Consider the following 13,303-nt stretch of genomic DNA (forward strand, 5'->3'; position numbering starts at 1 on the left):
TTAAAATGATATTAATGTGAAAAGTAAGCTTTCTGCAAAGAAAATAGACAGAATAAAAAAAATGTGATTGGATAATTAGCCGCAGACGATGACCCAAAACATGTCATCCAAATCAAGGGACCCTTTGCCCTTGCAAGTTGTAACATATTCAAATCTATCACAAACCAAATTCCCTAGTTGACTATAATACTTTTGCCATCTTTATATATGATCAAGAAAATGCCATTGTACAAATCAAGAAAGAGTAGTACTAGCACATCATGGAAAGAATCGAGACGGCTGGGGAAGTCCAGAGCCCGGTGAAGGGCGTCGCCGTGGGCTCAGAACCACCAGCCAGCACAGCCTCAGCCCGTTGAAAGGCCGTGGAGCACTGGACTATTTGACTGCCATCTCGACCAAACCCAAGGTAATAAATTGCAAAAAAATAAATATTCATAATTTGATTCTTGTGTGGTGTTAACATGGCTTAATATGTTTGGCAGCTGTGATGACGGCGTTATTACCATGTGTGACGTTCGGACAGATAGCCGAGGTTTTGGACGAAGGAGAAATGAGTAAGCCCTTTATGCATAGTACTAAGTTTGGAAAGATTTATAGTGAAAAAAATGCAAGAAAATGAGTTGATTTGGTGATGATGAATGAATGGATGCAGCCTGTCCATTGGGGAGTTTCATATACATGTTGATGATGCCTGCTGTTTGCTCCCAATGGGTCATGGGATCCAAGTACAGAACCAAGCTGAGGAACTAATATGGGCTAGTCGAGGCACCTTACAGCGACGTCGTTTCACACATTTTCTGCCCTTGCTGTGCCCTCTGCCAGGAGTCAGAGGGAACTCAAGAGTAGAGGCCTCGACCCGACTCTTGGTAATAACTTCATCTTACATATTTTTCTCCCAACGCCTCATTCCAAATATTTCCTTTCGCTTTGAGTGAGACAGAGGGAGTATTTCTTTCGTTTTATAGGAAACTTCATGATCTAATATAAACAGGGGTGGACGCAGAAAAAATTGACGGTAAGGGCTGAACTTCACTATATATTTTTTTTCAGTCAAATATAATTATATAATATAAAAATTGCAAAAATTGTAAAAATGCATATATATTTAATACGAAGTAGTCCAAAATATATCTAATAAAAAAACATGTAACAGCTGTGGCTTTACATCTAAAGTGGTAGCAACTGAATTCTATGTGTTTTCATCCCAACGCTTTTTTTTAAAGAAGCGTTCCATCTTCTACGGTCAAGCCAAAAAATAATGATTGAAGTACAATATCCATAACTCCATAAGATACTATCAACACTCACTAACATAAACTGTATTCTATACGACAATCACGAATATTAGCTTGCAACTAACCATTGTTATAATTTTTTTAGCTTGCAACTATTCTATCAAAATCTTATAAAAACAAGATATAGAATATAAAATTAATAATTAATAACTTTAACACACTCCCTACTCACAATTTGTGTAAAATTTGAATATTAATTTCTCCAAAAATTTCAAAGACTCAAACTCTCCTTTCAAAATTGCACCGTTTCTTTTACTGCGGCCGCTCTCTGTAAACTTCAAAAACTCTTCTGTTTCTCTCGCTTTAATTTTTTAAAATTCTAAAGACGTATGTACTTTAAATTTTATACCCATTTTACTTAAATTTTAACAAAAAAAGTGTGCCAACTTGAAAAGGTGATAGCACTTTTAAAGAATAGGAGTACATTCTCTTTTTAAAAAGTTACTCTACAAACTAGTCAATGAATATAAAGTGGGGTCCATCTGACTTTTACCTTTATACTATTAATTAATTAATTTATTTGTGAATATACTTAGAACAATTCTATTTTTGTTCTAGAGAACTAATGGAATTCCATTTTAATGAAGGAGATTAGATTTATTCCGAATAGGGGAGTGACGCATAAGGGTTATGCGTCGTTATTATTGAACGACGCACAACCCTTATGCGTCGTTGGTTAACGACGCACAAGGGTTATGCGTCGTTCAAAGACGCATAAGCATTATGCGTCTTACCCTAATGACGCATAACCCTTATGCGTCACACTGGTAAGCATTCCAGCCTGTCACCCGGGTGACCCGGGTTCAATCCCCGGCAACGACGCATTTTTTTAAGTGATTAGTATTTGATAAAAATGAGTTATTCTAAACATTTATTTTTGGCAAATAAATATTACTCTTATAAAAGAATTAATTAAAGAAGTTAAGAATAAATGCCCAATCTAATTGGTCCCCCAAAACGAATACATGTACATTGACAAATTAATTTATACTACTATTGGTCCTTGCTGCAATATTGATTAATGAATGTTCTACCCACTATTATTAGAAAATAAAATAATGCTTATTATAATAGCGGTGACTATACTCTAATAAATAATAGTAATAATAATAGTAAAAATGCGCCATTGCCGGGGATCGAACCCGGGTCACCCAGGTGACAGGCGGGAATGCTTACCAGTGTAACACATAAGGGTTATGCGTCATTAGGGTAAGACGCATAATGCTTATGCGTCTTTGAACGACGCATAATCCTTGTGCGTCGTTAACCAACGACGCATAAGGGTTGTGCGTCGTTCAATAATAACGACGCATAACCCTTGTGCGTCACTCCCCCATTCGGAATAAATCTAATCTCCTTCATTAAAATGGAATTCCATTAATTCTCTAGAACAAAAATGGAATCTCCCCGAATATACTTCCATCTTCCTTACTCTTCAAACACCATTTTTACGCTTTTCTTCTGCAGATGCTTATTTTTTCCTTCTTTAATTTCAGCCCCTCACAGTTATTCATTCCAAGATAATTTGTTCTTCAGTGACATTATTTGGTAAGTGCTTAATACAATTTTTTAAAATTTTTAAAAATTTGAAAGTAGAAAATATAAAAAAAAAAATTGGGTAAGGGCTTCAGCCCTACCCAGTTTCTACGTGTGTCCGCCCCTGAATATAGGTGATGTGGGAATTTGATGTTACTAATATACACGTGGCATGTAATGATAAATATTCGAATAACGGTATTAGAGGTAACGAAATGTGATGCAGGATGGAATGGAATCGTTGCGCAACAACACCAGTATGGGAATGAGCCTCCTCCGGCTCAAGCTATGTCGAAATAATTTCTAATATTCATTCTCATAACTCGTGGAGTGTATTCTTGCTTGGTTGTTTTCAATGTAGTTGAATTTGTATTTGTATAATTTTTTTGGCACCTGCAATTTGCAATAGTACAATCATACTATATTAAGTTGCTAGAAATGGGCCAAGACTTCGGGCTTTTGAAATTCGGTTCATTTAGCCCAAACTTTTCTCATTTTAGTTGCTAGAAATGGCGCAAGACTTTGGGCTTTTCTCTTCGATTAAGTTGTTATTACTACGAGATAGCTTGATAGTTTATTTTGAAATCCCTATAGCTAGCTATATATATGTGGTGTTCGGTTTTCAAGATAAAAATAATACCAAGATATAATCTAGGATTGAATTGTGAGATTATTTTAGTCATATGGGTTACTTATGACTAATTATTCTATGATTACCCATCTAGTATTGAGTTGTGGGATTGAATCTCATGAACCAAACACATTACAAATTTAATCTCGGATAAAATCTTACAAATCGAACAACCCCATATAAATGTTATTTTGAGAGTTGGATAACTTAGCAACATTTTGTGCTTCTGTCGTAAATATTAATTCTATTCTCTTTTGGTGACAAGATTAATTGTAAAAAATCATAAAAATTAAAAGCCCAACTCACACCAACCCTACGTCCTCTCTCGATTAGGTCGTTCGCACCATGCATTTTTATTATGACAATAATAAATTATATAAAGATATAATCTTGTGTGTGCGCCATCCCGTAGTAAACGATGTAACAAAAATTCAAATCATCATTGTATTTAATATCTAAATATCATCATTAAAGTCATAAATACCATGATTAGTATTAGCAATGGTGCCGCTTTCACCAAAGTTTTTCTCATATATAAAAATCAACGTTTCAAATTAAAATTATTGAATTGATTATAAATAAGAGGCCGAAAATTGTAGATAGCAATTAAACAGATTTATTATTGAATTCAAGATCATTTCCACTTGCCACCGAAAATTGTAGATAGCAATAAAACAGATTTATTATTGAATTCAAGATCATTTCCACTTGCCACCAGTATAATAAATGATACTCCTGCAAATATTTATTGTGCACATGAAGAATTCAAAATTGTTAGATGAGGTAAATAGTACTAGTAGAAAAATTTATTGCAACAACTCTCTAAAAAAATTAAGTGCAAAAAGAGTGCATATTTACGTTGACCAACTGAATAAAACCTGTCCATAAAAATATAGTCATAGGATTGTATTTAAATGACTACCATATTTAAAATGACAACATATCATTAATGGAGATTCTTAGATTTAGGAGCAAATTTAATCTTAGTTTGCCACGTCCAACCATATTTAAAATGACAACATACCACAAATGGAGACCCTTAGATTTATGAGCAAATTCAATCTTAGCCTGTCACGTGGCAGACTTGTCTGTTTATGTATCGCAGATTACTGATTATTTCTAATTTTATATAACAAATTGCTTGGAACCATATGCCGAGTTGTTTGCCTATGTATCACATATTGATGGCCTATGTATAGCAAATTGCTTGGCTACATTGTCATTTTAATTATAATACACCGTAGTGCTATGATTTCACTAACTTTATTTCACTATAAAACCTATTTATAAGGGTAGGACCCTTTCATTAACTATTAACATTCACTTTCTACGACATTTTTTTGACACACGTGCCCGACCAAACTCGGCCTTGTATTGGTGGACGTAGGGAATAGTTAAATGTCAGAAGCTAAAGATTGAGTTTAAGTTTATTACCTCGTCACACAAAATGTACAATTGGTAAGCAAAAGAGAGATGATAAGAAGCGCAGTTAAAATAGTACTAGTGGATGGTGGGATTCAAATTATTATAAATGTTTAACGAGCTGTAATGATGGGTCATAGTCGTGCAAAATGTAAATAAATTAACGTACATAAGTATTGGGTTGGAGACAATTTTGCATAACAAAAAATACTCATATTTTATGGGATCGAAGGAATATATTATATCTTTAAAATTTTGTCATTATTTATCCATTAAAAAAATGTATACTCGACCACGGACACCATAAAAGAGTAACAAATAATAGTATGTCATATGTGTGTGGCATATATAGAATAGAATGATTATTAGCTATTCACATGTATAAGATATTCTTTTTTCAAGATTTATTGTTTCGTATTTCGGGTCACATTTTTTCATTTTTTATTTTTATTTAATATTTTATGGTGTAATGTATATTGTAATTCGGTGTTAATACATTGAGGTTATAATTTATAAATACATACCTTTGAAAGAGAATATCGTGGTTATATACTCCTATTAATTTGAAAGATTCTCAATATTCATCATCACTAATTAGATCAAATTCCCCAAAATATACATTTTCAATTTTACACGCAAATAAACTATATACATAACTTTCGAAGCTTAAGGCTTTATTTCTGAAACTATTATTATTAAATTTCATATCAATTCACCAATTCCGTTTTATTTCTATTTGTATATAGTATTAAATTAAATTCCCAAAATTAAAAGTTCTTCCTCCTTTCACAAATTGCCACTTTAAAACCCCGTTTCGAAAACACAAGCTTCCGGAATCAAGAACCACCCGCCACAAAAGATTCCAGATTGAAGACGCCCACCTAGCGCCGCCAAGCAATGGAGTGGGATACAATGTTCTAATTAAATACGCAAAAAACCCTTTTCTTAATTTCAGACCACCTAATTGGATGGAGGTATTTAAGACATCCAACCACTTGGTCTGGTTGAGCCTCACCACCTCTTGCCCTTGCTCTTATTCCTATTCACCTCTCCGATTCTTGCATTCTTTGACTTCTATGTCTATTAAAGTTCCAAACTTTTCCACCTCTCAGACTCGCTTGCTTTCTTCTGGTAATCCTTCTTTGCTTTTATCTCGCCCTTTTCTTGATGGTTTAAGTGCTATTTGATCAGCGCTAGTTGTGCCTTGGAAAGAAAAATTGGGAATCGAGAATTGTTTCAGCTCTTTCTGTTTTGTGGGATTTTGTTTTTCTGGGTGAGGGAGCTGAGATAGGTGGATGTTGTAGCTTTTGGTTAATGCAGTGAGAATTTTGAATTGATTTGCATGTCTTTTGTTTGTGTGGCTTTGTAATCTCTGAAGTGTAAGAACTTGTGAACAGCTTGAAGAAATGTAGAGTTGGCTAGCTTAAGCTTGAATTGAATTGTAGAATCATGAATAGACAAATTTGTGGTTCATCTTTTGTCAAGAAAAACTTTGATGAACTTTTTATTCTCTAAACTAATGAATTCTATTTATATGGGAGTATATGTATGGAAAAGAAAAACACGATCTTTACTTGATACTTAGCTGAACATTCTAGTATAGTTGCAAGCTGGGATTGGGCTACATAGTGAACTATTTGTTGTTTGTATGTCTTCTCAATTGAGCATGGTCACATGAAACTGGGCAAAGTGTGTCTTGACAAACCACGATTCTCGTCATTTGCGTCGAATAATCATGGGACAAGGGTGGTTTTGTATAAAGATAAGTCACTTCATGATGCTGTCTACATTATTGACAAATTGCTATTTTGTTTATAAGTTTGTTGAATTGTTTGGTGAAGTAGCTGAAATGTTTGAACTCAAGTTTTTATCTCATTTTTGGCTATCAATTTGCAGTTACACATAAGAGTATAGTCATGGAGCTGGCCAATAAGGTTTCCCATAGAGGATCTACATCTCCGGATAGTATTGCAATAAGATCGGATAAAAAATGCCATACTTATCGTCAGCTGGTTGAAGCTGCTAAGAACATATCTAAAATTTTATCCGCTGCTGATTTAAAAACTGTAAGTCCGAATTTTTTTTCTACCTCGAAGTCTTGAACACTCGGTCTGCACGCTATGGATTTTGCTAATTAATTAGGGATTTATGAGAGGAAAAGTAACTTTCTCTGTGTTTTATGAAGAAATGGTGAAAAATCTGATTGTAATATAAGTAACATTCTGAATACAGCATTTCAAATGTGTTTGGGGAGTTATTATCAGAGTCTGATAATTTGATTTTCTTTTCTTATTGATGTGGGAGTTTGTGAAATGACTATGATACGAAGTATAAGTGCTTATACTGTAGGTCAATGGCCCTGGGAAAAACAACCATCTTGCTGGAGCTCGTATTGGAATTGTTGCTAAACCTTCTCCCGAGTTTGTTGCTGGAGTGCTTGGAACATGGTTCAGTGGAGGTGTTGCAGTTCCCCTTGCACTCAGCTACCCGGAAGCAGAGCTTCTGCATGTGATGAATGATGCGGTTCGTCTATCTTCATCCTGTATTGTCACATGTTGCTAGCTCAGCCCACTTTCTAGATAGGTGTTCTGAAATTATATATTTCTGGTGCTGAAGTACAACTCTCGACCCTTGTTTACTTTTGCATAGTTTTAGCTCGGGAGTTCTAATAGTATTGTGGCCCAACATCCTTTAATCATATTTTTCGCTAGAGAATATGAAAATTACATGATAGGTAGTGTACATACAGTCAGTGATAACCTGGATCTCGTGTTGATATAGGATATTACCATGATCCTGAGTACCGAAGATCATCATGAACTAATGAAAGCTGTTGCTGCCAAGACTTCTTCTCAATTATCCCTCCTTACCCCTGTTTCATCGACTGGAGATGATCACAATAATTCACAGGAAACTGAAGTTTCTCAACCTCAAGCGATTAGTGGTGTGTTTGCCTTCATGGTCATTTGTATTTATTCTGCCTGCTATTTGGTGAGCCCTGCGATTTACTCGATGCTTTATTGTAGGAGATGATCCTGCACTGATCATCTATACAAGTGGCACGACAGGGAAGCCTAAAGGTGCTGTGCACACACACGAAGGTATATTATCACAGGTATTTCTTGCACGCCATGTTATCCTCTTAAGATATCAATTTGGCATGCTGTTGTTGATCCATGAATGGACATGATTATCGTCATGATTATACTGGCACGTTAGTTCTATTATTCTTTCTCATAGTTGATTTACTTTTTGTATCTCATTTTACAATTACAGCACATAAACTTCCAGATAGCAATCTCTGATGCTAATATCACCGTGATATCAGGTCCAAATGCTGTCTGATGCATGGGGATACACATCTGACGATAAGTTCTTGCACTGCCTTCCACTACATCATATCCTTAAATGCGTCTTTTAATAGTACTTCTTTTGTACTCCCTCCATCCTATAAAAGTAGGGACACTTTCTTTTTCATTCCGTCTCATAAAAATAGCTCATTTTCATTTATGGAAAGTTCTCCGCAACTCATTACCCATATACATCAATTATATACTACAACTTATTCTATTAGGGACTACCATTAAACACTAATAATAATGGGCATCCCAATATCCACTAACACTATTTTAACTACTCGTTTCCTCCTCTATCTTACTTTACCAATTATGCATTAATTCCTGGGCTGTCCCAAATGTCCCTATTTTTATGGGACAGAGGGATTATTTTGGAGAGGTTCCATTTGTTGGCTAGTTCTTGTTAAGTGATCTGGTTTCCAAGTGTTGTGTGTTGGTCTTAACTTCTTTTATACATGTGCACGGCATGTTTAACGCGCTGCTTGCTCCCTTGTACGCTGGTTCAATGGTAAAGCCCTTGAAATTCTATCGTTATAAACTTTGCGACCTCTTTTTGACGATACCATCATATAATGAGATTTCTGTTTGTTGTATGTTATGCTCTTCTGTAAAAGGTTGAATTCATGCCGAAATTCAGTGTAAGGGGAATCTGGCAGAGATGGCGAGAATCTTACCCTGAAGGCCAAACAAAAGCTGACGATGCTATAACTGTGTTCACCGGAGTAAGTCGATCATTTTACAGCATCAAGTTGAAAATTGCGCTCTGATAATGTTATATTAGCTGACTTTCACTTCTGTAGGTTCCAACCATGTACACACGTTTAATACAAGGGTATGAATCGATGGAACCTGAACTACAAACTGCTTCGGCTACAGCTGCAAGAAAGTTGCGTCTTATGGTAGGTCAATTATCTCTTTTCACGTGAAACCGTGAAAAAAGAAATATTGGTAAAACCTGGGATGCTAGATATTGTTTTTAGACCTTTCCTTTTTTATTTTATCCCATCGTTGCAAGTTGCCAAGTTGTTGAACAAAAGTCTCTTGATTGACAGATGTGTGGCTCTTCGGCTCTCCCTCTTCCGGTAATGCAACAGTGGGAATCTATCACTGGCCACCGCCTTCTGGAACGGTATGGCATGACAGAGGTCAGTGCAATCTTCACAAACACTTCTTGAGGTTGACTGTAATTGATGATCCTGATGAACGGCTCCTGGTTTACTTTGGTGTCTCAAATTTTATAGTTTGTCATGGCACTATCGAATCCCCTACATGGCAAGCGGAAGGGGGGTACCGTCGGCAATCCACTTCCTGGTGTTCAGGTTAGTAGTTTGAGTTGTGAAAAAACGGATATCTCACCGATGCTTTGCTTATATCTTTGAACTAAAAGAACATACTCAAAATGCATTCCTTGTTATAGGCCAAGCTCATTGCTGAAGACGGTAGTACTGATGCTGAATCTGGCGACCTCTACATAAAAAGTCCGTCGTTATTCAAGGAATATTGGAAGCTACCTGAGGTATTATGAACTACTCTCGAGTTTTAAACACTATTTAACAAGGATCAAATGAGGGGCCGGCTTCTCATCTGAGTTCGTTATGAGATGTTGCCAGGTGACTAAGGAGTCGTTTATTGATGGTGGTTTCTTCAAAACTGGAGATGCCGCCAGAGTGGATGAAGATGGATACTATATCATCTTGGGACGTAAGCACATTTAACTTCTCAAAGATTTCAAGCCTTAAGGGTTTCTACTATGATGTGGACTTATATAACGCGCTGTCTCATAATTCAGGTACTAATGCTGATATTTTGAAGGTTGGTGGCTACAAATTATCTGCTCTAGAAATCGAGGCAGTTCTTTTAGAGGTTTGTTTCTCGTCTTTTTACTTGAACGGACGCGTTGAAGTAATTTCTCTCGAACGTAAACCAACTCTTCTTGTGCAGCATCCAACTATTTCAGAGTGTTGTGTGTTGGGATTGCCAGACAAAGCCTATGGCGAAGCTGTAACTGCTATAGTGATACCCGATGCAGAGATTAAAAAGAAACGAGACGAGGAGTTGAAGCCTGCGTTATCTTTGGAAGAACTGTCCACATGGGCTAAAGAGAAACTTGCACCGTATAAGGTATCATATGACGGATAGGGCGCTCGTTTCTTTTGATAAACGTCTTAAGCTAAAAGGGATCTTTCCGTGCTTATCACTGCTGCTGCGTTTTACAGATACCGACTCGTCTATTGCTGTGGGAATCGCTGCCTCACAATGCTATGGGAAAGGTGATCTATTCTTCACTTGGTTTTTCTTCTTCCGAACCCCCAATATTAGTCGTTAATCCCGAAATCTTGCTAAATATCAGGTGAACAAGAAGGAGCTCAAGAAGAAGCTATCTGATGAGTGATAAAGAGAGAAGAAAAGCAAGGTGAAAATTTGAATTATATTATGGTTTGATCAAAATGTATTTGCATCGGATGCTTTTTTTTTGAATGATCTGAGTTGAAATTCCGATTGCTTATTTTAGGGTGAATATTTTTTTTATATGTAAGTGGTATGTAACTCATTGAATAAAATATAATTAGGGATGTTAATCGGGCTATCCTCGAAGCTTCGTGTTGGCATTGCAGTTACAACACTGGAGTATTTTTTTTATTGGAATTTGATATTTAAATTTTTTTGCAATACACTTTGTTAACTCTAAATGCATGGATGTTGTTTTAATTACCTATGAAATGATGTATTTTTATTACTGAAATGATAGGGATGTTGAAATAAGAAATTAATATGTTGTGTGGCAATCGATCATGTGGTTTTGAATCATTAAATTAGTAACTTTATTATGTTGAACAGTTAAGTGGGCCTAATGGGCTTCACATAAACTATTTTGGGCTGTCATTGGTTATTATATCAGCCTGTTCGAATATCTAACATTATTTGTGATAAATAAATTAGTTGGGCAATGATGTGGGGAGTTTAGTAAAATCCAATGGATGGGGTGTGATTCTTGATCAATAGAAGAAATTAGATAAAGTGAAACTTATTAAGCTTTATCCAAATACATCAACCATTGCTGTCACACTATTCCTTCTCCAAAATAACAAAATTGAAAATACAAAAATGACGAAAGATTAAAGCCCTTTTGAAAAGCAAAATCAGACAGCCCATCTTGTATGTTATTTTAGTAATTGATGAATTGATGATTGTGTTGACCTTTGTCTTAGCCACATATCCCCCACCCCAACAAACTAAACAGTAGTTAAACAAATAGTATATGTATACTGTATGTATATACACTCTTTAAAATAAAATAAAAAAAGGTAACCCTTTTTGCAAGTGGAAAACAACTGGATTGTCAAAATAAAATTACAAAGTACTCTCATGTCCCACTGAAGATGACTCACTTTCATTTTTAGTTTGTTCCACTCAAGATTACACATTACTAAAAATAAAAACCCTTTTATCTCCACTTTATTCCATCTCTCTTACTTTACTCTCTTCACCCAACACACAAAATAAAACTACATAAAATCTCGTGCCATCCAAGGAAGGAGTCATCTTCCTTGGGACGGAGGGAGTAGTATTTTTCAGTAGAATGTGGAGTGATGAATTTATGACATCATGGTTACGAAAGATAAAGCTTTTATAACTTTTAGTTGAAAGGTTTTCTAAATTTGACATCCGGATAGGTGTCTCCAATGGCTATCCAGATGTAGTCGGGATCAATCGGCCCTATTGTCGTTTTTGTTCGTCATTCATTACCTTTTGACATCGGTGACAATCTTCTTTATGTGTCCGACTCCATAACTTCGTTTCCTTAATTCGCCGAATCTCTCTTGATAGGTCATGATCTTACAATATTTCTAAAATTTTCATTATCTTTTATTGTCGGTAGAGAGATTGGTAGAGCCAATTAAAGAGGACAAATTAGATTAGTATATGAGTTAGGAACAAAGGTATAATTCAACACATTCCACTCAAAAAGCTACCTTATGCAGTCTGCCTACCTACTAATTTTCACTATATTATTATCTACATTTAGTTGTGTGTGTCGCTCTGTGGTTGGTGGATCTTTGCAGTTAATTTTTTCTACTATTCAGTCATATGTCACATTATTACTTGGGAGATTAGGGCTTTTATTCACACCAGTATCATTTGAGAGGTATCACTGCTTGGATGTAAATATCTAAGAAGAGTGTAAATAAACTGCCTTTATTTGTCAATTTTATTGTTTATCGCGTAAGACAAATACTAGTAAATTTCCCTATATATGTTATGATAGTGGTGTGGAAAAGGTGCTTAATTACATCTACATATTTTTTAATTTAAAAAAAATCAAGATGTGTTTTTAATGTCAGTTGGTTGACTTTGAATGTGCATTTATTTTACGAACACTATATATAGAGAAATGAAACGTGTGATTCATGCACTTTTTTTGCGAATTGAGTGCTTTGTTTCCTCGAAAATTGAACTGTTACACAAGTTGTAAATTGATTTATTGCACTTATTTTTGCCACTACTAATTAGGTATAATCGATGACAGGAAAACTTGATCAAATTGGACGAGATGTCGTTGCCCTCACGTTGCAGAAGCTGCATCCTAATTCACCTTCATTCTTCGTTTATCATCCATTTCCAGTGACAATTGCCGCATCGCATATGTTTCTGACGCTTCCGACAATATTTTACATAATTTCTAACTCTACAAATTTTGTTTCTTGAATCCGTCATCGATTAATTAGAAATATTGAACTAAATATTAACCTTATAAGGGTTTCTTTGCTACGCATAATAGATATATAGTTGAGTTATATTACTCTCTCCGTCCATCAAAAATAGTACCATTTGTAGATGTCATAAGTTTTAGTGAGGAATTTGTAAATTGAGAGATAGAGAAAAAGTAGATAAGGTCAGAAAGATAAGAAGAAAGATAAAATAAGACTTTTTTTGGACATTCAAAAATGGCAAAATGTGACTATTTTTCATGGATAGGAGTTTAATACCTCCCGTTTTCAAAAAATAGAAACATTTGAAACAACACAGGTTTTAATTCACAATTGTTAAAGTAAGTGAGACAA

The 13,303-nt window shown here is 35.3% G+C and overlaps 2 protein-coding genes across 5 annotated transcripts; both read left to right on the top strand.

Annotated features, from left to right (window-relative positions):
* The first annotated feature begins 258 nt into the window (after positions 1–258).
* On the top strand, positions 259–3,223 carry LOC121799494. Of its 3 annotated transcripts, none has more exons than XR_006050322.1 (6): positions 259–406; positions 483–554; positions 653–866; positions 966–1,015; positions 2,792–2,843; positions 3,058–3,223. XR_006050322.1 is itself a non-coding variant. In XM_042198885.1 (6 exons), the coding sequence occupies exons 2-6, from the start codon at positions 505–507 to the stop codon at positions 3,129–3,131; spliced, it is 414 nt and encodes a 137-aa protein (XP_042054819.1). In that variant the 5' UTR covers positions 259–406; positions 483–504; the 3' UTR covers positions 3,132–3,223. The 3 variants fall into 3 exon arrangements, 1 of the variants encoding a protein (XP_042054819.1); XM_042198885.1 differs by having other exon boundaries at positions 992–1,015; XR_006050323.1 differs by lacking the exon at positions 966–1,015 and having other exon boundaries at positions 2,792–3,223.
* A 2,457-nt stretch (positions 3,224–5,680) lies between these two features.
* Positions 5,681–10,910, top strand: LOC121797834 (probable CoA ligase CCL8). 2 transcript variants are annotated; one of them, XM_042196579.1, is made up of 18 exons: positions 5,681–6,015; positions 6,781–6,950; positions 7,234–7,407; positions 7,666–7,828; positions 7,911–7,999; positions 8,213–8,282; positions 8,696–8,748; positions 8,855–8,962; positions 9,041–9,139; positions 9,293–9,385; positions 9,482–9,559; positions 9,658–9,756; positions 9,851–9,941; positions 10,030–10,103; positions 10,182–10,361; positions 10,457–10,510; positions 10,591–10,653; positions 10,811–10,910. In XM_042196579.1, exons 1-17 carry the CDS (start codon positions 5,853–5,855, stop codon positions 10,630–10,632), a joined length of 1,800 nt encoding a protein of 599 aa, XP_042052513.1. In that variant the 5' UTR covers positions 5,681–5,852; the 3' UTR covers positions 10,633–10,653; positions 10,811–10,910. The 2 variants fall into 2 exon arrangements, with proteins under 2 accessions (XP_042052513.1, XP_042052512.1); XM_042196578.1 differs by having other exon boundaries at positions 5,682–6,015; positions 10,591–10,827.
* The last annotated feature ends 2,393 nt before the right edge of the window (positions 10,911–13,303 follow it).

The sequence above is a fragment of the Salvia splendens genome, chromosome 4, assembly GCF_004379255.2.
Source record: "Salvia splendens isolate huo1 chromosome 4, SspV2, whole genome shotgun sequence".
Classification (NCBI taxonomy): Eukaryota; Viridiplantae; Streptophyta; class Magnoliopsida; order Lamiales; family Lamiaceae; genus Salvia; species Salvia splendens.